Here is a 23,546-nt window from a genome sequence, read left to right as displayed (position 1 = left end):
AACACACAAATTGCGTAGCGATTCAAGCATCGTTCTCCTGCCGGGTTGTCTCCAAGTGTCTATTGCTACCTCGGCACCTTATCGTAGTTCTCCTGTGAGTCTAGTATTATGAATCCGACGTAAAACTGACATTAATTTATGACGTTCCGACCCTGCTAACGTCGATGGAACACACAAATTGCGTCGCGATTCAATAAATCGTCCTCCAGCAGACTAGTCTCCAAGGGTCTATTGCTACTTCGGGCCCCTTATGGTCGTTCTCCTGTGAGTCTAGTTTTTCGAATTCGACGCGAAACTGACAGTTAATCGTAACGTTCAGGGCCTCTTAATGACGATGGAACACACAAATTGAATCCCGATACAATACATCGACCTCCAGCCGACTTGTCTCCAAGGGTCTATTGCTGCCTCGGGCCCCTGATGGTCGTACTGCTGTGAGTCTAGTATCTCAAAGCCGACGCAAAACTGACAGTTAATTGTAACATTCAGAGCCTCTTAATGACCATGGAACACACAAATTGCGTCGCGATTCAATGCATCGTCCTCTAGCCCCACTGTCTCCAAAGGTCGATTGCTGTGTCGGTCATCTCATGGTGGTTCTCCTGTGAGTCTAGTTTTTCGAATCCGACGCAAAACTGACAATTAATTGTAACTTTCAGAGCCTCTTAATGACCATGGAACACACAAATTGCGTCGCGATTCAATGCATCATCCTCTAGCCCAAATGTCTGCAACGGTCAAATGCTGTGTCGGTCATCTCATGGTGGTTCTCCTGTGAGTCTAGTTTTTCGAATCCGACGAGAAACTGACAATTAATTCTAACGTTCAGAGCCTCTTAATGACGATGGAACACACAAATTGCGTCGAGATTCAATACATCGTCCCCCAGCCGACGTGTCTCCAAGGGTATTTTGCTGCCACGGGCACCTTATGATCGTTCTCCTCTGAGTCTAGTATTTCGAATCCGACGCAAAACTAACAGTTAATTGTAACGTTCAGAGCCTCTTAATGACACAAATTGCGTCGCGATTCAATACATCGACCTCCAGCCGACTTGTCTCCCAGGGTCTATTGCTGCCTCGGCCACCTTATCGTCGTTCCCCTGTGAGTCTAGTTTTAAGAATCCGACGCAAAACTGACTGTTAAATGTAACGTTCTGAGCTTGCTAATGACGACGAACACACAAATTAAGTCGAGACTCAGTACATCGTCCTCCAGCCGACTTGTCTCCAAGAGTCTATTGCTGCCTCGGGAACCTTTTAGTCGTTCTCCTGTGAGACTAGTTATTCGAATCCGACGCAAAACTGTCATTTAGTTGTAACGTTCAGAACCTCTCAATGACGATGGAACACACAAATTGCGTCGCGATTCAATACATCGTCCTCCAGCCGACTTGTCTCCAAGGGTCTTATGCTACCTCTGGCACCTTATTAACTTTCTCCTGTGAGTCTAGTATTTGGAATCCGACGCAAAACTAACAGTTAATCGTAGCATTCAGAGCCTCTTAATGACGATGGAACACACAAATTGTGTCGTGATTCAATACATCGTCCTCCTGCCGGCTTGTCTCCAAGTGTCTATTGCTACCTCGGCACCTTATCGTCATTCTCCTGTGACTCTAGTATTTCGAATCCGACGCAAATCTGACAGTTAATTGTAACGTTCAGAGCCTCTTAATGACGGTGTAACCCACAAATTGCGTTGCGATTCAATACATCGACCTTTCAGCCGAATTATCTCCAAGGGTCTATTTCTGCCTCGGGCACATGATCGTCGTTCTCCTGTGAGTCTAGTTTTTCGAATCCGACGCGAGACTGACAGTTAATCGCAACGTTCAGAGCCTCTTAATGACGATGGAACACACAAATTGAATCGCGATACAATACATCGACCTCCAGCCGACTTGTCTCCAAGGGTCCATTGGTGCCCCGGGCACCTGATGTTCGTTCTCCTGTTAGTCTTGTATTTCGAATCCGACGCAAAACTGACTGTTAATTGTAACATTCAGAGCCTCTTAATGACGAAGGAACACACAAATTGTGTCCCGATTCAATACATCGACCTCCAGCCGACTTGTCTCCAATGGTCTATTGCAGCCTCGGGCACCTTATGGTCGTTCTCCCGTGAGTCTAGCTTTCAAATCCGACGCAATACTGAGAGTTCGTTGTAACGTTTAGAGCCTTTTCATGACGATCTAACACACAAATTGAGTCGAGATTCAATACATCGTCCTCCAGCCGACTTGTCTCCTTGGGTCTATTGCTACATCGGGCACCCTATGGTCGTTCTCCTATTAGTCTACTTTTTCGAATCCGACGCGACACTGTCAGTTAATTGTGCCGATCAGAGCCTCTTAATGGCGATGGAACACACAAATTGCGTCGCGATTCAATTCATCGTCCTCCAGCCGGCTTGTCTCCAAGGGTCTATTGCAACCTCTGGCACCTTATGGTCGTTCTCCTGTGAGTCTTGCTTTTCGAATCCGACGCAAAACTGACAGTTAATTGTAACGTTCAGAGCCTCTTAATGACGATGCAATACACAAATTGCGTAGCGATTCAATACATCGTCCTCCTGCCTGCTTGTCTCCAAGTGTCTATTGCTACCTCGGCAACTTATCGTCGTTCTCCTGTGAGTCTAGTATTTCGAATCCGACGCAAATCTGACAGTTAATTGCAACGTTCAGAGCCTCTTAATGACAGTGTAACAAACAAATTGCGTCGCGATTCAATTCATCGACCTCCTGCCGAATTGTCTCCAAGGGCCGGCCGAAGTGGCCGTGCGGTTTAAGGCGCTGCAGTCTGGAACCGCAAGACCGCTACGGTCGCAGGTCCGAATCCTGCCTCGGGCATGGATGTTTGTGATGTCCTTAGGTTAGTTAGGTTTAACTAGTTCTAGGTTCTAGGCTACTAATGACCTCAGCAGTTGAGTCCCATAGTGCTCAGAGCCATTTGAACCATTTGTCTCCAAGGGTCTATTGCTGCCTCGGGCACATGATCATCGTTCTCCAGTGGGTCTAGTTTTAAGAATCCGACGCAAAACTGACAGGTAATTGTAACGTTCAGACCCTGCTAACGACGACGGAACAAACAATTGCGTCGAGATTCAATACATCGTCCTCCAGCCCAATTGTGTCCAAGGATCAATTGCTGCCTCGGGAACCTTATTGTCGTTCTCCTGTGAGTCTAGTTTTTCGAATCCGACCCAAAACTGACAGCTAATTGTAAGTTTCAGAACCTCTTAATGACGATGGAACACACAAATTGCGTCGAGATTCAATACATTTTCCTCCAGCCGACTTGTTTTCTAGTGCTATTGCTAGCTCGAACACCCAATGGTCGTTCTCCTATGAGTCGAGTTTTTCGAATCCGGCGCAAAACCGACAGTTAATTGTAACGTTCAGAGCCTCTTAATGACGATGGAACACACAAATTGCGTCGCGATTCAATACATCGTCCTCCAGCCGACTTGTCTCCAAGGGTCTGTTGCTACCTCTGGTACCTTAAGGTCGTTCTCCTGTGAGTTTAGTATTTCGAATCCGACGCAAAACCAACAGTTAATTGTAACATTCAGAGCCTCTTAATGACCATGGAACACACAAATTGCGTCGCGATTCAATGCATCGTCCTCTAGCCCCACTGTCTCCAAAGGTCGATTGCTGTGTCGGTCATCTCATGGTGGTTCTCCTGTGAGTCTAGTTTTTCGAATCCGACGCAAAACTGACATTTAACTGTAACGTTCGGAACCTCTTAATGACGATGAAACACACAAATTGCGTCGCGATTCAATACATCATCCCCCAGCCGGCTTGTCGCCAAGAGTCTATTGCTACCTTAGGCACTTTATCGTCGTTCTCATGTTAGTCCAGTATTTCGAATCTGACGCAAAACTGACAGTTAGTTGTAACGTTCAGATTCTCTTAATGACGATGGAACACGCAAATTGCGTCGCGATTCATCACATCGTCCTCCAGCCGACTTGTCTCCAAGGGTCTGTTGCTACCTCTGGCACTTTACAGTCGTTCTCCTGAGAGTCTAGTATTTGGAATTCGACGACAACTGACAGTTAATTGTAACGTTCAGAGTCTCGCAATGAGCATGGAACACACAAATTGTGTCCCGATTCAATACATCGTCCTTCAGCCGACTCGTCTCTAAGGGTCTATTGCTGCCTAGGGCACCCTCTTCGTACTCCTGTGAGTCTAGTTTTAAGAATCCCAAGCAAAACTGACTGATAATAGTAACGTTCAGAGCCTGCTAACGACGACGGAACACACAAATTGCGTCCAGACTCAATACATCGTCCTCCACCGTATTGTCTCCAAGGGTCTATTGCTGCCTCGGGAACCTTATGGTCGTTTTCCTGTAAGTCTAGTTTTTCGAATCCGACGCAAAACTGACGTTTAATTGTAACGTTCGGAACCTCTTAATGACGATGGAACACACATATTGCGGCGCGATTCAATACATCATCCTCCAGTCGGCTTGTCGCCAAGGGTCTATTGCTACCTAAGGCACCTTATCGTCGTTCTCCTGTTAGTCCAGTATTTCGAATCTGACGCAAAACTGACAGATAGTTGTAACGTACAGAGCCTCTTAATAACAATGGAACACACAAATGGTGTCGCGATTCAATACATCGACCTGCAGCCGACTTGTCTCCAATATTCTATTGCAGCCTCGAGCACCTTATGGTCTTTCTCCTGTGAGTCAAGTTTTTCGAATCCGACGCAAAGCTGACAGTTCATTGTAACGTTTAGAGCCTCTTAATGACGATGGAACACACAAATTGCGTCGAGATTCAAAACATCGTCCTCCAGTCGACTTGTCTCCTTGGGTCTATTGCTACCTCGGGCACCCTATGGTCGTTTTCCTATGAGTCTAGTTTCTCGAAGCTGACGCAAAACTGACAGTTAATTGTAACGTCCAGAGCCTCTTAATGACGATGGAACACACAAATTGCGTCGCGATTCAATACATCGTCCTCCAGCCGACATGTCTCCAAGGGTCTGTTGCTACCTCTGGCACCTTAGGGTCGTTCTTCCGTGAGTCTAGTATTTGGAATCCGACGCAAAACTGACAGTTAATTGTAACGTTCAGAACCTCGTAATGAGCATGGAACACACAAATAGCGTCGCGATTCAATACATCGTCCTCCAGCCGACTTGTTTCCTAGGGTCTATTGCTACTTCGTCCCCCCTTCAGTAGTTCCCCTGTGAGTCTAGTTTCTCGAATCCGACGCAAAACTGACAGTTAACTGTAACATTCAGAGCCTCTTAATGACGATTGCGTCGCGATTCACTACATCGTCCCCTAGCCGATTTGTTTAGAAGGGTCCATTGCTGCCACGGGCACCTCACCAGCAATCTCCTGTTAGTCTAGTTTTAAGAATCCGACGCAAGAATGAGAGTTAATTACAACGTTTAGAGCCTCTTAATAACGATGGAACACAAAGATTGCTTCGCGATTCAATACATCGACATCCAGCCGTTTTGCCTCCAAGGGTCTATTGCTTCCTCGCGCAGCTTATGGTCGTTCTCCTGTGAGTCTAGTATTTCGAATCCGATGCAAAACTGACGGTTAATTGTAACGTTCAGAGGCTCTTGATGACGATGGAACACACAAATTGCGTCGCGATTCAATACATCGTCCTCAAGCCGGCTTGTCTCCATGGTTCTATTGCTACGTCTGGCACCTAATCGTCGATCTCCTGTGAGTCTAGTATTTCGAATCCGACGCGAAACTGACAGTTAACTGTAACTTTCAGAGCCTCTTAATGGCGATGGAACACACAAATTGCGTCGCGATTCAATACATCGTCCACCAGGGGATTTGTCTCCAAGTGTCTATTGCTACCTCTGGCACCTAATGGTCGTTCTCCTGTGAGTCTGGTTTTACGAATCCGACGCAAAGCTGACAGTTAATTGTAACGTTCAGAGCCTCTTAATGACGATGGAACACACAAATTGCGTCGCGATTCAATGCATCGTCCTCTAGCACAACTGTTCCCAACGGTCTATGCTGTGTCGGTGTTCTCATGGTGCTTCTCCTGTGAGTCTAATTTTTCGAATCCGACGCAAAACTGACAATTAATTCTAACGTTCTGAGCGTCTTAATGACGATGGAACGCACAAATTGCTTCGAGATTCAATACATCGTCCCCCAGCCGACGTGTCTCGAAGGGTCTATTGCTGCCTCTGGCACATTATCGTCGTACTCCTGTGAGTCTAGTTTTAAGAATCCGACGCAAAATTGATAGTTAATTGTAACTTTCAGAGCCTGTTAATGACGATGGAACACACAAATTGTGTCGCGATTCAATACATCGCCCGCCAGCCGACTTGTCTCCAAAGGTCTATTGATACCTCTTGCCGCTTCTGGTCGTTCTCCTGTAAGTCTAGTATTTTGAATCCGACGCAAGACTGACAGTTAATTGTAACGTTCAGAGCCTCTTAATGACGATGGAATACACAAATCGGTTCGAGATTCAATACTTCGTCCTCCAGCCCAAATGTCTCCAAGAGTATATTGCTGTGTCGATCACATCATGGTCGTTCTCCTGTGAGTCTAGTTTTTCGAATCCGACGCAAAACTGAAATTTAACTGTAACGTTCCACCCCTGCTAACGACGATGGAACACACAAATTGCGTCGCCATTCAATACATCGTCCTCCAGCCGACTTGCCTCCAAGGGTCTATTGCTGCCTCGGGAACCTTATGGTCGTTCTCCTGTGAGTCTAGTACTTCTAATCCGACGCGAAACTGACAGTTAATTGTAACGTTCAGAGCCACTTAATAACGATGAAACACACAAATTGCGTCGCGATTCAATACATCGTCCACCAGGGGATTTGCCTCCAAGTGTCTATTGCTACCTCTGGCACCTAATATTCGTTCCCCTATGAGTCTGGTTTTTCGTATACGACGCAAAGCTGACAGTTAATTGTAACGTTCAATGCCTCTTAATGACGATGGAACACACATATTGCGTCGAGATTCAATATATCGACCTCCAGCCGATTTGTCTCCAAGGGTCTATTGCTGCCTCGGGCACCTTATGGTCGTTCTCCTGTGAGTCTAGTATTTCGAATCCGACGCCAAACTGCCAGTTAATTGTAACGTTCAGAGCCTCTAAATGACCATGGAACACACAAATTGCGTCGCGTTTCAATGCATCGTCCTATAGCCCAAATGACTCCAACGGTCTAATGCTGCGTCGGTCATCTCATGGTGGTTCTCCTGTGAATCTAGTTTTTCGAATCCGACGCAAAACTGACAACTAATTGTAACGTTCGGAGCCTCATAATGACGATGGAACACACAAATTGCAACGAGATTCAATACATCGTCCCACAGCCGACGAGACTCCAAGGGTCTATTGCAACCTCTGGCACCTTATCATCGTTCTCCTGTGAGTCTAGTATTTCGAATCCGTCGCAAAACTGACAGTTAATTGTAACGTTCAGAACCTCTTAATGACGATGAAACACAGACATCGTGTCGCGATTCAATACATTATCCGCCAGCCGGCTAGTCTCCAAGGGTCTATTGCTACCTCTGGCACCTTATCGTCGTTCTCCTGTGAGTCTATTATTTCGAATCGGACGCAAAACTGACATTTAATTGTAACGTTCAGAGCCTCTTACTGACGATGGAACACACATATTGCGTCGAGATTCTGTATATCGTCCTCCAGCCGAAATGTCTCCAAGGGTCTATAGCTACCTCACGCACCCTGTGGTCGTTCTCCTGTGAGTCTTGTTTTTCTAATCCGCCCCGAAACTGACAGTTTATCGTAACGTTCAGAGCCTCTTAATGACGATGGAACACACAAATTGCGTTGCGATTAAATACATCACCCTCCAGCCGATTTGTCTCCAAGGGTTTAGTGGTGCCTCGGGCCCCTCATGGTCGTTCACCTGTGACTCTAGTATTTCGAATAGAACGCGAAACTGACAGTTAATTGTAACCGTTCAGAACCTCTTAATGACCATGGAACGCACAAATTGCGTCGCGATTCAAAGCATCGTCCTCTAGCCCAAATGTCTGCAACTGTCTATTGCTGTGTCGGTCATCTCATAGTGGTTCTCCTGTGAGTCTAGTTTTTCGAATCCGACGCAAAACTGACAGTTAATTGTAACGTTCAGAACCTCTTAATGACAATGGAAGACACAAATTGCGTCGAGATTCAATACATCGTCCTCCAGCCGACGTGTCTCCAAGGGTATATTGCTACCTCGGGTACACCATGGTCCTCCTGTGAGTCTAGTATTTCGAATCCGACGCAAATCTGACGGTTTATTGTAACGTTCCGAGCCTCTTAATGACGTTGGAACACACAAATTGCGTAGCGATTCAATACACCGTCCTCCAGCCGACGTGTCTCCAAGGGTCTATTGCTGCCTGTGGCACATTATCGTCGTACTCCTGTGAGTCTAGTTTTAAGAATCCGACGCAAAACTGATAGTTAATTGTAACGTTCAGAGCCTCTTAATGACCACGGAACACACAAATTGAGTCGCGATTCAATGCATCGAATTCTAGCAGAACTGTCTCCAACGGCCTATTGCTGTGTCGGTCTTCTCACGGTGCTTCTCCTGTGAGTCTAGTTTTTCGAATCCGACGCAAAATTGACAGTTAATTGTAACGTTCAGAACCTCTTAATGACGATGGAACACAGAAATTGTGTCGCGATTCAATACATCGTCCGCCAGCCGGCCTGTCTCTAAGGGTCTGTTGCTACCTCTGGCACCTTATCGTCGTTCTCCTGTGAGTCTTGTATTTCGAATCCGACCCGAAACTGACAGTTACACGTAACGGAAAGAGCCTCTTAACGACGATGGATCACACAAATTGCATCGCGATTCAATACATCGACCTCCAGCCGACTTGTCTCCAAGGGTCTATTGATGCCTAGGGCAACTTATGCCCGTTCTCCTGTGAGTCTAGTATCTCGAATCCGACGCTAAACTGACAGTTAATTCTAACGTTCTGAGCCTCTTAATGACCATGGAACACACAAATTTCGTCGCGATTCAATGCATCGACCTCTAGCAGAACTGTCTCCAACGGTTTATTGCTGTGTCGGTCTTCTCAAGGTGCTTCTCCTGTGAGTCAAATTTTCGTATCCGACGCAAAACTGACAATTAATTCTAACGTTCAGAGCCTCTTAATGACGATGGAACATACAAATTACGTCGAGATTCAATACATCGTCCGCCAGCCGATGTGTCTCCAAGGGTCTATTGCTGCCTCTGACACATTGTCGTCGTACTCCCGTGAGTCTAATTCTAAGAATCGGACGCAAAACTGACCGTTTATCGTAACGTTCAGAGCCTCTTAATGACGATGTAACACACATATTGCGTCGAGATTCAATATATCGTCCTCCAGCCGACTTGTCTCCAAGGGTCTATTGCTACCTCGGGTACACTATGTTACTCCTGTGAGTCTAGTTTTTCGAATCCGACGCACAACTAACAGTTAATTATAACCTTCAAAACCTCTTAATGCCGATGGAACACACAAATTGCGTCGCGATTCAATACATCGTCCTCCAGGCGCCTTTCTCCAAGGGACTATTGCTACCCCTGGCACCTTATCGTCGTTCTCCTGTGAGTCTAGTATTTCGAATCCGACGCAAAACTGACAGTTAATTGTAACATTCAGAGCCTCTTAATGACGATGGAACACACATATTGCGTCGGGATTCTGTATATCGTCCTCCAGCCGACATCTCTCCAAGGGTCTATACCTACCTCTGGCACCCTGTGGTCGTTCTCCTGTGAGTCTTGTTTTTCTAATCCGACCCGAAACTGACAGTTAATTGTAACCTTCAGAGCTTGTTAATGACCATGGGACCCACAAATTTCATCGCGGTTCAATGCATCGTCCTCTAGCCCAAATGTTTGCTACGGTCCATTGTTGTGTCGATTCTCCTGTGAGTCTAGTTTTTCGAATTCGACGCAAAACTGACAATTAATTGAAACGTTCTGAGCCTCTCAATGACCATGGAACACACAAATTGCGTCGCGATTCAATGCATCATCATCTATTCCAACTGTCTAAAACGGTCTATTGCTGTGTCGGTCATCTCATGGTGGTTCTCCTGTGAGTCTAGTTTTTAGAATCCGACGCTAAACTGACAAATAATTGTAACGTTCAGAGCCTCTTAAAGACCATGGAACACACAAATTGCGTCGCGATTCAATGCATCGTCCTCTAGCCCAAATGTCTGCAACGGTCTATTGCTGTGTCGGTCATCTCATAGTGGTTCTCCTGTGAGTCTAGTTTTTCGAATCCGACGCAAGACTGACAGTGAATTGTAACGTTCAGAACCTCTTAATGTCGATGGAACACAGAAATTGTGTCGCGATTCAATACATCGTCCGCCAGCCGGCTTGTCTCCAAGGGTCTATTGCTACCTCTGGCACCTTATCGTCATTCTCCTGTGAGTCTAGTATTTCGAACGTAACGGTCAGAGCCTCTTAATGACGATGGAACACACAAATTGCGTCGCGATTCAATACATCGACCTCCAGCCGACTTGTCTCCAAGGGTCTATTGATGCCTAGGGCAACTTATGCCCGTTCTCCTGTGAGTCTAGTATTTCGAATCCGACACTAAACTGACAGTTAATTGTAACGTTCTGAGCCTCTTAATGACCATGGAACACACAAAATGGGTCGCGATTCAATGCATCGTTCTCTAGCAGAACTGTCTCCAACAGTCTATTGCTGTGTCGGTCTTCTCACGGTGCTTCTCCTGTGAGCCTAGTTTTTCGAATCCGATGCAAAACTGACAGTTAATTCCAACATTCAGAGCCTCTTAATGACGCTGGAACACACAAATTGCGTCGAGATTCAATACATCGTCCCCCAGCCGACTTGTCTCCAAGGGTCTATTGCTGCCTCTGGCACCTTATGGTCGTTCTCCTGTGAGTCCAGATTATGGAATCCGACGCAAAACCGACAGTCAATCGTAACGTTCAGAGCCTCTTAATAGCGATGGAACACACAAATTGTGTCGCGATTCAATGAATCGTCCACTAGCCAATCTGTCTCCAACGGTCTATTGCTGTGTCGGTCATCTAATGGTGGTTCTCCTGTAAGTCTAGTATTTCGAATCGGACGCAAAACTGACAGTTAATTGTAACGTTCAGAGCCTCTTAATGACGATGGAACACACAAATTGCGTTGAGATTCAATATATCGTCCTCCAGCCGACATGTCTCCAAGGGTCTATTGCTACCTCGGGCACCCTATGGTCGTTATCCTTTGAGTCTAGTTTTTCGAATCCGGCGCGAAACTGATATTTAATCGAATCGTTCAGAGCCTCTTAATGACGATGGAACACACTAATTGCGTCGCGATTCAATACATCGACCTCCAGCCGATTTGTCTCCAAGGGTCTACTGCTGCCTCGGGCACCTTATGGTCGTTCTCCTGTGAGTCTAGTATTTCGAATCGGACGCAAAACTGACAGTTAATTGTAACGTTCAGAGCCTCTTAATGACGATGGAACACACAAATTGCGTCGAGGTTCAATACATCGTCCTCAAGCCGGCTTGTCACCAAGGTTCTATTGCTGCCTCGGCCATCTTATTGTCGATCTCCTGTGAGTCTAGTTTTAAGAATCCGACGCAAAACTGACTGTTAAATGTAACGTTCAGAGCCTGCTAACGACGACGGAACACACAAATTAAGCTGAGAATCAATACATCGTCCTCCAGCCAACTTGTCTCCAAGAGTCTATTGCTGCCTCGTGGAACCTTTTAGGCGTTCTCCTGTGAGACAAGTTATTCGAATCCGACGCAAAACTGTCATTTAGTTGTAACGTTCAGAACCTCTTAATGACGATGGAACCCACGTATTGCGTCGCGATTCAATACATCGTCCTCCAGCCGACTTGTCTCCAAGGGTCTATTGCTGCCTCTGGCACCTTACCGTCATTCTCCTGTGACTCTAGTATTTCGAATCGGACGCAAAACTGACAGTTAATTGTAACGTTCAGAGCCTCTTAATGACGATGGAACACACAAATTGCGTTGAGATTCAATATATCGTCCTCCAGCCGACATGTCTCCAAGGGTCTATTGCTACCTCGGGCACCCTATGGTCGTTATCCTTTGAGTCTAGTTTTTCGAATCCGGCGCGAAACTGATATTTAATCGAATCGTTCAGAGCCTCTTAATGACGATGGAACACACTAATTGCGTCGCGATTCAATACATCGACCTCCAGCCGATTTGTCTCCAAGGGTCTACTGCTGCCTCGGGCACCTTATGGTCGTTCTCCTGTGAGTCTAGTATTTCGAATCGGACGCAAAACTGACAGTTAATTGTAACGTTCAGAGCCTCTTAATGACGATGGAACACACAAATTGCGTCGAGGTTCAACACATCGTCCTCAAGCCGGCTTGTCACCAAGGTTCTATTGCTGCCTCGGCCATCTTATTGTCGATCTCCTGTGAGTCTAGTTTTAAGAATCCGACGCAAAACTGACTGTTAAATGTAACGTTCAGAGCCTGCTAACGACGACGGAACACACAAATTAAGCTGAGAATCAATACATCGTCCTCCAGCCAACTTGTCTCCAAGAGTCTATTGCTGCCTCGGGGAACCTTTTAGGCGTTCTCCTGTGAGACAAGTTATTCGAATCCGACGCAAAACTGTCATTTAGTTGTAACGTTCAGAACCTCTTAATGACGATGGAACCCACATATTGCGTCGCGATTCAATACATCGTCCTCCAGCCGACTTGTCTCCAAGGGTCTATTGCTGCCTCTGGCACCTTACCGTCATTCTCCTGTGACTCTAGTATTTCGAATCCGACGCGAAACTGACAGGTAATTGTAACCGTTCAGAGCCTCTTAATGACCATGGAACGCACAAATTGCGTCGCGATTCAATGAATCCTCCTCTAGCCCAACTGTCTCCAACGGTCAATTGCTGTGTCGGACTTCTCATGGTGGTTCTCCTGTGAGTCTAGTTTTTAGAATCCGACGCAAAACTGACAAATAATTGTAACGTTCAGAGCCTCTTAATGACCATGTAACACACAAATTGCGTCGCGATTCAATGCATTGTCCTCTAGCCCAAATGTCTGCAACGGTCTATTGCTGTGTCGGTCATCTCATAGTGGTTTTCCTGTGAGTCTAGTTTTCCGAATCCGACAAAAACTGACAGTTAATCGTAATGTTCAGAGCCTCATAATGACGATGGAACACACATATTGTTTCGCGATTCAATACATCGACCTCCAGCCGACTTGTCTCCAAGGGGCTATTGCTGCCTCGGGCCCCTTATGGTCGTTCAACTGTGACTCTAGTATTTCGAATCCGTCGCGAAACTGACAGTTAATTGTAACCGTTCAGATCCTCTTAATGACCATGGAACGCACAAATTACGTCGCGATTCAATGAATCGTTCTCTAGCCCAACTGTCTCCAACGGTCTATTGCTGTGTCGGTCATCTCATGGTGGTTCTCCTGTGAGTCTAGTTTTTGGAATCCGACGCAAAACTGACAGTTAATTGAAACGTTCGGAGCTTGTTAATGACCATGGAACCCACAAATTGCGTCGCGATTCAATGCATCGTCCTCTATCCCAAATGTTTGCTACGGTCTATTGCTGTGTCGGTCCACCTGTGAGTCTAGTTTTTCGAATCCGACGCAAAACTGACAATTAATTGTAACGTTCTGAGCCTCTCAATGACCATTGAACACACAAATTGCGTCGCGATTCAATGCATCATCCTCTAGCCCAACTGTCTAAAACGGTCTACTGCTGTGTCGGTCATCTCATGGTGGTTCTCCTGTGAGTCTAGTTTTTCGAATCCGACGCAAAACTGACAGTTAATTGTAACGTTCAGAACCTCTTAATGACGATGGAAGACACAAATTGGGTCGAGATTCAATACATCGTCCTCCAGCTGACTTTTCTCCAAGGGTCTATTGCTCCCTCGGGCACCCTTTGGTCGTTCTCCTGTGAGTCTAGTTTTTCGAATCCGACGCGAAACTGAAATTTAATCGAAACGTTCAGAGCCTCTTAATGACCATGGAACACACAAATTGCGTCGCGATTCAATACATCGACCTCCAGCCGACTTGTCTCCAAGGGTCTATTGCTATCTCGGGAACCTTATTGTCGTTCTCCAGTGAGTCTAGTTTTTCGAATACGACGCAAAGTGACAGTTAATTGTAACGTTCAGAGCCTCTTAATGACGTGGAACACACAAATTACTTCGCGATTCAATACATCGTCCTCCAGATACCTTGTCTCCAAGGGTCTATTGCTGCCTCGGGCACCTTATGGTCGTTCGCCTGTGAGTCTAGTTTTTCGAGTCCGACTCAAAACTTCCAGTTAATTGTAATGTTCAGAGCCTCTTAATGGCGATGGAACACACAAATTGCTTCGCGATTCAATAAATCGTCCTCAAGCCGGCTTGTCTCCAAGGAACTATTGCTACCTCTGGCACCTAATCGTCGATCTTCTGTGAGTCTAGTATTTCGAATCCGAACCGAGACTGACAGTTAATCGTAACGTTCAGAGCCTCTTAATGACGATGGAACACACAAATTGCGTCGCGATTCAATACATCGACCTCCAGCCGACTTGTCTCCAAGGGTCTATTGCTGCCTATTACTGTGAGTCTAGTATTTTGAATCCGACGCAAAACTGACAGTTAATTGTAACGTTCTGAGCCTCTTAATGACAATGGAAGACACAAATTGGGTCGCGATTTAATGCATCGTCCTCTAGCACAACTGTCTCCAACGGTCTATTGCTGTGTCGGTCTTCTCACGGTGCTTCTCCTGTGAGTCTAGTTCTTCGAATCCGACTCAAAACTTCCAGTTAATTGTAATGTTAGAGCCTCTTAATGACGATGGAACACACAAATTGCTTCGCGATTCAATAAATCGTCCTCAAGCCGGCTTGTCTCCAAGGAACTATTGCTACCCCTGGCACCTTATCGTCGTTCTCCTGTGAGTCTAGTATTTCAAATCAGACGCAAAACTGACAGTTAATTGTAACGTTCGGAGCCTCTTAATGACGATGTAACACACATATTGCGTCAAGCCTCAATATATCGTCCTCCAGCCGACTTGTCTCCAAGGGTCTATTGCTACCTCGGGTACACTATGGTCCTCCTGTGAGTCTAGTTTTTCGAATCCGACGCGCATCTAACAGTTAATTATAACCTTCAATTTCTCTTAATGCCGATGGAACACACAAATTGCGTCGCGATTAAATGCATCGTCCTCTAGCCCAAATGTCTCCGACGGTCTATTGCTGTGTCGGTCGTCTCATGGTGGTTCTCCTGTGAGTCTAGCTTTCCGAATCCGACGCAAAACTGACAATTAATTGTAACGTTCAGAGCCTCTTAATGACCATGTAACACACAAATTGCGTCGCGATTCAATGCATTGTCCTCTAGCGCAAATGTCTGCAACGGTCTATTGCTGTGTCGGTCATCTCATAGTGGTTTTCCTGTGAGTCTAGTTTTCCGAATCCGACAAAAACTGACAGTTAATCATATTGTTCAGAGCCTCATAATGACGATGGAACACACAAATTGTTTCGCGATTCAATACATCGACCTCCAGCCGACTTGTCTCCAAGGGTCTATTGCTGCCTCGGGCCCCTTATGGTCGTTCACCCGTGACTCTAGTATTTCGAATCCGTCGCGAAACTGACAGTTAATTGTAACCGTTCAGAGCCTCTTAATGACCATGGAACCCACAAATTGCGTCGTGATTCAATGCATCGTCCTCTATCCCAAATGTTTGCTACGGTCTATTGCTGTGTCGGTCCTCCTGTGAGTCTAGTTTTTCGAATCCGACGCAAAACTGACAATTAATTGTAACGTTCTGAGCCTCTCAATGACCATTGAACACACAAATTGCGTCGCGAATCAATGCATCATCCTCTAGCCCAACTGTCTAAAACGGTCTATTGCTGTGTCGGTCATCTCATGGTGGTTCTCCTGTGAGTCTAGTTTTTAGAATCCGACGCAAAACTGACAAATAATTGTAACGTTCAGAGCCTCTTAAAGACCATGGAACACACAAATTGCGTCGCGATTCAATGCATCGTCCTCTAGCCCAAATGTCTGCAACGGTCTATTGCTGTGTCGGTCATCTCATAGTGGTTCTTCTGTGAGTCTAGTTTTTCGAATCCGACGCAAAACTGACAGTTAATTGTAACGTTCAGAACCTCTTAATGACGATGGAAGACACAAATTGCGTCGAGATTCAATACATCGTCCTCCAGCTGACTTCTCTCCAAGGGTCTATTGCTCCCTCGGGCACCCTTTGGTCGTTCTCCTGTGAGTCTAGTTTTTCGAATCCGACGCGAAACTGAAATTTAATCGAAACGTTCAGAGCCTCTTAATGACCATGGAACACACAAATTGCGTCGCGATTCAATACATCGACCTCCAGCCGATTTGTCTCCAAGGGTCTATTGCTGCCTCGGGCACCTTATGGTAGTTCTCCTGTGAACTAGTATTTCGAATCCGACGCAAAACTGACAGTTAATTGTAACGTTCAGAACCTCTTAATGCCGATGGAACACACAAATTGCGTCGCGATTCAATACATCGTCCTCCAGCCGACTTGTCTCCAAGGGTCTATTGCTATCTCGGGAACCTTATCGTCGTTCTCCTGTGAGTCTAGTATTTCGAATCCGACGCAAAACTGACAGTTAATTGTAACATTCAGAGCCTCTTAATGACGATGGAACACACAAACTGCGTCGAGATTCAATATATCGTCCTCCAGCCGACTTGTCTCCAAAGGTCTATTGCTACCTCGGGCGCCCTTTGGTCGTTCTCCTTTGAGTCTAGTTTTTCGAAACCGATGCAAAACTAACTGTTAATTGTAACGTTCAGAACCTCTTAATGCCGATGGAACACACAAATTGCGTCGCGATTCAATACATCGTCCTCCAGCCGACTTGTCTCCAAGTGTCTGTTGCTGCCTCGGGAACCTCATGGTCGTTCTCCTGCGAGTCTAGTTTTTCGAATCCGACGCAAAACTTACACTTAATTGTAACGTTCAGAGCCTCGTAATGACGATGGAACTTACAAATTGCGTCGCGATTCAATACATCGTCCTCCAGCCCAAATGTCTCCAAGGGTATATTGCTGTGTCGGTCACCTTATGGTTGTTCCCCTGTGAGTCTAGTTTTTCGAATCCGACGTAAAAATAACATTTAATTGTAATGTTCCGACCCTGCTAACGACAATGGAACACAAAATTGCGTCGCGATTCAATACATCGTCCTTCAGCCGACTTGTCTCCAAGTGTCTGTTGCTGCCTCGGAAACGTTATTATCGTACTCCTACGAGTCTAGTTTTTCGAATCCGACGCAAAACTGACAGTTAACTGTAACTTTCAGAGCCTCTTAATGACGATGTGACACACAAATTGCGTCGAGATTCAATGCTTCGTCTTAAAGCCCAAATGTCTCGAAGGGTATATTGCTGTGTCGGTCACCTCATGGTTATTCCCCTGTGATTCTAGTTTTTCGAATCCGACGCAAAAATAACATTTAATTGTAATGTTCCGACCCTGCTAACGACGATGGAACACACAAATTGCGTCGCGATTCATCACATCGTCCTGCAGCCAACTTGTCTGCAAGGGACTGTTGCTACCTCTGGCACCTTACGGTCGTTCTCCTGTGAGTCTAGTATTTGGAATCCGACACAAACCTGACAGTTAGTTGTAACGTTCAGAGTCTCGTAATAAGCATGGAACACAAATTGCGTCGCGATTCAATACATCGTCCTCCACCCGGCTTGTTTCCAAGGTTCTATTGCTACCTCTGGCACCTTATCGTCGTTCTCCTGTTAGTCCAGTATTTCGAATCTGACGCAAAACTGACAGTTAGTTGTAACGTTCAGAGTCTGTTAATGTCGATGCAACACAGAAATTGCGTAGGGATTCAATACATCGTACTCCTGCCGGCTTGTCTCCAAGTGTCTATTGCTACCTCGGCACCTTATCGTCGTTCTCCTGTAAGTCTAGTATTTGGAATCCGATGCAAACCTGACAGTTAATTGTAACGATCAGAGCCTCTTAATGACGGTTGAACACACAAATTGCGTCGCGATTGAATACATCGTCCTATGGCCGGCTGGTCTCCATGGCACCTTATCGTTGTTCACCTGTGAGTCTAGTATTATGAATCCGCCGCTAAACTGACATTTCATTGTAACGTTCAGAGCCTGCTAAGGACGGCGGAACACACAAATTGCGTCAAGAATCAATACATCGTCCTCCAGCCGACTTGTCTCCAAGGGTCTATTGCTGCCTCGGGAACCTTTTAGTCGTTCTCCTGTGAGACTAGTTATTCGAATCCGACGCAATTCTGAGAGTTATTTGTAACGTTTGGAGCCTCTTAATAACGATGGAACACACAAATTGCGTCGAGATTCAATATATCGTCCTCCAGCCGACTTGTCTCCAAGGGTCTGTTGCTACCTCTGGCACCTTACGGTCGTTCTCCAATGAGTCTAGTTTTTCGAATCCGACGCTAAACTGACAGTTAATTGTAACGTTCGGAGCTTCTATATGACGTGGAACGCACAAATTGCTTCGCGATTCAATACATCGTCCTCCAGATGCCTTGTCTCCAAAAGTCTATTGCTACCTCTGGCACCCAATCGTCGATCTCCTGTGAGTCTAGTATTTCGAATCCGACGCGAAACTGACAGTTAATTGTAACGTTCAGAGCCTCTTAATGACGATGGAACACACAAATTGCGTCGTGATTCAATACATCGTCCACCAGGGGATTTGACTCCAAGGGTCTATTGCTACCTCGGGCAACCTATGGTGACCCTGTGAGTCTAGTTTTTCGAATCCGACGCAAAACTGACAATTAATTGTAATGTTTAGAGGCTCTTGATGACGATGGAACACACAAATTGCGTCGCGATTCAATACATCGCCCTCCAGCCGGCTTGTCTCCAAGGTCCTATTGCTACCTCTGGCACCTTATGGTCGTTCTTCTCTGAGTCTAGTTTTTCGAATCCAACGCAAAACTGACAATTAATTGTAACGTTCATAGCCTCTTAATATCGATGGAACACACAAAGTGCGTCGAGATTCAATACATCGTCCTCAAGCCGGCTTGTCACCAAGGTTCTATTGATACCTTTGGCACCTTATCGTCGATCTCTCGCGAGTCTAGTATTTCGAATCCGACGCAAAACTGACAGTTAATTGTAACGTTGAGAGCCTCTTAATGACCATGGAACCCACAAATTGCTTCGCGATTCAATGCATCGTCCTCCAGGCCAAATGTCTCCAACGGTCTATTGCTGTGTAGGTCATCTCATGGTGGTTCTCCTGTAGGTCTAGTTTTCCGAATCCGACGCAAAACTGACAATTAATTGTAACGTTCAGAGCCTCTTAATGACGATGGAACACACAATTTCCGTTGCGATTCAATGCATCGTCCTCTAGCCCAAATGTCTCCAACTGTCTACTGCTGTGTCGGTCATCTCATGGTGGTTCTCTTGTGAGTCTAGTTTACCGAGTCCGACGCAAAACTGACAATTAATTGAAACGCTCATAGCGTCTTAATGACGATGGAACACACAAATTGCGTCGAGATTAAGTACATCGTCCTCCGGCCGACTTGTCTCCAAGGTCTATTGCAGCCTCGCGCACCTAATGGTCTAGTATTTCGAATCCGACCCAAAATGGACAGTTAATTGTAACGTTCAGAGCCTCTTAATAACGATGGAACACACAAATTGCGCCGCGATTCAGTACATCGTCCTCTAGCCGACTTGTCTCCAAGGGTTATTGCTGCCTCGGGCACTTTATGGTCGTTGTCCTGTGAGTCTAGTATTTCGAATCCGACGCAAAACTGACAGTTAATTGTAACGTTCACAGCCTCTTAATGACAATGGAACACACAAATTGCTTCGCGATTCAATGCATCGTCCTCTAGCCCCAATGTCTCCAACGGTCTATTGCTGTGTCGGTCATCTCATGGTGGTTCTCCTGTGAGTCTAGTTTTCCGAATCCGACGCAAAACAAACAATTAATTGTAACGTTCAGAGCCACTTAATGACGATGGAACACACAAATTCCCTCGCGATTCAATACATCGTCCCCCAGCCGACATGTTTCCAAAGGTCTATTGCTGCCTAGGGCACCTCATCGGCATTATCCTGTGGGTCTAGCTTTAAGAATCCGACGCAAAACTGAAAGTTAATTATAACGTTCACAGCCTCTTAATGACAATGGAACACACAAATTGCTTCGCGATTCAATGCATCGTCCTCTAGCCCCAATGTCTCCAACGGTCTATAGCTGTGTCGGTCATCTCATGGTGGTTCTCCTGTGAGTCTAGTTTTCCGAATCCGACGCAAGACTGACATTTAATTGTAACGTACAGAACCTCTTAATGACGATGGAACACACAAATTGCGTCGCGATTCAATACATCGTCCTCCAGCCGGCTTGTCTCCAAGGGTCTATTGCTATCTCGGGAACCTTATGGTCGTTCTCCTGTGAGTCTAGTTTTTCGAATCCGACGCGAAACTGACAGTTAATTGTAACGTTCAGAGCCTCTTAATGCCGTGGAACACACAAAATGCGTCGCGATTCATTACATCGTCCACCAGGGGATTTGAATCCAAGGGTCTATTTGTTGTAACCGCAGGAACAAGCCAAGTCTAATTGCAGTACCTTAAGAATAGTACGTGGGACGAAGTTAAAATTGTAGCGTGGGACGCCAGCCGTGGCAGAAGGGCCAGCCGTGGCGGCACTCGAGCTGCAGGGCAGCTGGGTGCTTTGATAAGAAAGTAAACAGCCGGTAGATACAAACGAGGGTCTGTGCAGGGACTCATGATAAGCATTCAATTAAGAATATCAACAGTAAGCATTCCTGGCTAGAGAGAGAGGTCTGGGAGTGGAGAGAGAAAGAAATAGGGCCCTTGGTGGGGACCGCACTACATCACGAGGAGCCAATGAAGGGCTCAGGACGCAGTGCGTGGCCATATAGGGAGAGGCGCCTCTGCCCCTCCACTCAGCCTCTGAAGAACAATAGCAACAACAATGTTTTAACGCTACCAAATAAGGGCACGTTGCCTTCGACGCTACGTCAGGCCAAGCGCTGGCGGAGTCGGAGGGGAAACGTTAACAAAACCCGAGAGCACGCCGCTCTGGGCAGCTAAGTTTTGTGTGGTGAGGGCGAAGAGTTAGATAGCAGCAGCCGACTTGGGCTGGGGAACGGGCTGTAGGCAGGCAGCCGGAGATAGTCGCTGGAGAGCGTCAGGGCGTAGCCGCGGGACTCTAACGTAGGGTGTTAAGAAACGTTGCAGACCTTCTAGTAGGCAGTCGGAACGGTGGAGTCAGTCACCGTCTCTGTATTAGACTTGGCCTTCCTGTGAGTGCAACCACCGTCAGATAGGGCGATTTGTATTCACTTAGAATAAACTGCAATTTGTTAAAGTTATCACGACTTTAATTTCTATCACCTTCCTAGCCTTGTGAAAACCAGGGATTATTACATCTTAGCCAGATCAAAAGTCTCCCTCTCATTACGGTCAACCGGCTAAAATCCCATCCACGAACCGTGTCGCTCAATCCCTCGCAATACCCACGCTTGGGACGCGACATAAATAAAAACTTTTTGGTGCCAGGTGTGGGGTTATCACAAAGGCGCATAGGCAAATAGGAGGCAGAGACATTAGATTTTGCTACAGCGACTGTGGCAATTGGCAGGAAGTTGTGGCGACTCGCAACTTTCAGCATTAGTAGCACCAGTACGTCAGAGTCCAGAAAGGTAGTCCTCGCGGGTGCAGGGCAACGCAGGACAGCGGCAGCGCGACGCGGAGCGACGAGGCACAGAGGTGCCTAAACAGCCAGCGTTCGAGTCCGGGGGTCCGGGCCGAGCAGCAGCAGAAGCGGCAGCAGCCGTAGCAGCGGCAACCGAGGAGAGCGACGGGGTCGGCACAGCCCACAGAGCGGCGGCCGGCGCATCGCAGCAGCGCGGGACAGTGCGGGCGCAGACACAGCGCGGGGCAGCGCGGGACAGCGCGGGCACAAAGAGAGCGCGGAGCAGCGCGGGACAGCGCGGGCACAAGGAGAGCGCGAAGCAGCGCAGGACGACGCGAGCCAAGAGAGCAGACGGCGCACCACAAAAGAAGCGGTAATTTTAAAACTGTATTAAGAATATTGTATTTTGTTGTGTAAAGTGTTAACTTAGTTAAGATGCCCCTAACTAATGAAGTTGCGTCATCCTCCACTAGTGGTAAGATGTCAGTGAAAGAGGCCCTATGTATTGTGTCGAAAGTGTTCGAAGGGAACAAGAAGGATTTAAGAGAATTTATCGAAAATGTAGATGCAGCTTTTGAATTAGTAAAGCCTGAGGAACACGAAACGTTATTGAAGTTCGTGAGAGCAAAGATAACCGGTGAGGCCAGGTCGAGATTGCTGGTGCGTGAACGCACAGGTACGTGGCAAGAGGTGAAACACGTTTTAGAAGAAAATTATGCCAGTAAGCGTACTATAGACTACTACGCATGTAAAATTTTCCAAGCCAGACAGGGACAAGGGGAACCGATAGCAATGTGGGCAAGCAGAATTAATGAAATGCAGGGAGACTTTCGCGAAGCGGTAAACAGAGTTACGGCCAGAGAAAACTTGAAAGGTGCAATAGAACTAGTTGACTCCTTAGGAAGAGCGTGTTTTATACAGGGTTTAAGTAATGACAGAATACAAACAATAGTGAGAAGTAGAGGCGATGAAATCACGTTGGCAGCAGCAGTGGAGTTGGCACTGCAGGAGGAGAGTGCGATATTGTCCATGAGAGAGCGGGGACTAGCCCCGAGGATAACGTACACTCGAAATAAGGAAGCTGTAAAAAACATGAGAGAAAGTAAAGAGTTGAGATGTTTCAATTGTGGGCTGAGAGGTCACATAGCGAGCAAGTGTAGGAAAAGCAGGCCAGAGCATAGAGTACGAGCCATGACAGGTAAAGAATTTACAAACTTTTGCTATGGGTGTGACAGGCCGGGACACACAGACATGGAATGCTGGGTGCGGTTAACGAAAGTTCACCCGATAGATGTAAGGGAATTCAGAGGGAATGATAGAGAAACCGATGGAGGGTTACGAGAGTGGAGATGTCCACAGTGTAATTTACCAGGGAACTGCGGAGTTCCGTGCACAAGAGTAAAAGATGTTGTATGCTTTAAGTGTAAGCGGCAGGGCCACTACGCGAAAGACTGCCACGAAGGGCCCTGGCACGCCTGGAGAAATGGCAGGGTGCCAGTATCGAGCAAAACAGGAAAGGTAGTACAGGGAAACTAAGAGGCGGCAAGGCCGCGCAGTCGGGCCTTGTTGCAATAGGTAAACCCATAGTGAGGGTAATCGACTGTGCAACAGAAAACGACGTGGTAATGTTGTACTGCGTAGAACTAAAGAAGTACTTAAAGTTGCTAATAGACACAGGAGCACAATTGTGTTTGTTAAAGAGGACGAGCATTCCGGTAAAGAGTAGGCTGGGAATCAATGAAAC

The 23,546-nt window shown here is 46.5% G+C and overlaps 1 protein-coding gene across 1 annotated transcript; it reads left to right on the top strand.

The window, feature by feature from the left end:
• Positions 1–22,282: 22,282 nt before the first annotated feature.
• LOC126440380 (uncharacterized) lies at positions 22,283–23,338 on the top strand. The gene has a single exon (XM_050090665.1). The coding sequence runs from the start codon at positions 22,283–22,285 to the stop codon at positions 23,336–23,338; it is 1,056 nt and encodes a 351-aa protein (XP_049946622.1).
• Positions 23,339–23,546: the final 208 nt, after the last annotated feature.

The sequence above is a fragment of the Schistocerca serialis genome, unplaced genomic scaffold (genome assembly GCF_023864345.2).
Source record: "Schistocerca serialis cubense isolate TAMUIC-IGC-003099 unplaced genomic scaffold, iqSchSeri2.2 HiC_scaffold_1362, whole genome shotgun sequence".
Taxonomy (NCBI): domain Eukaryota; kingdom Metazoa; phylum Arthropoda; class Insecta; order Orthoptera; family Acrididae; genus Schistocerca; species Schistocerca serialis.
This window is presented reverse-complemented; position numbering and strand designations above follow the sequence as displayed.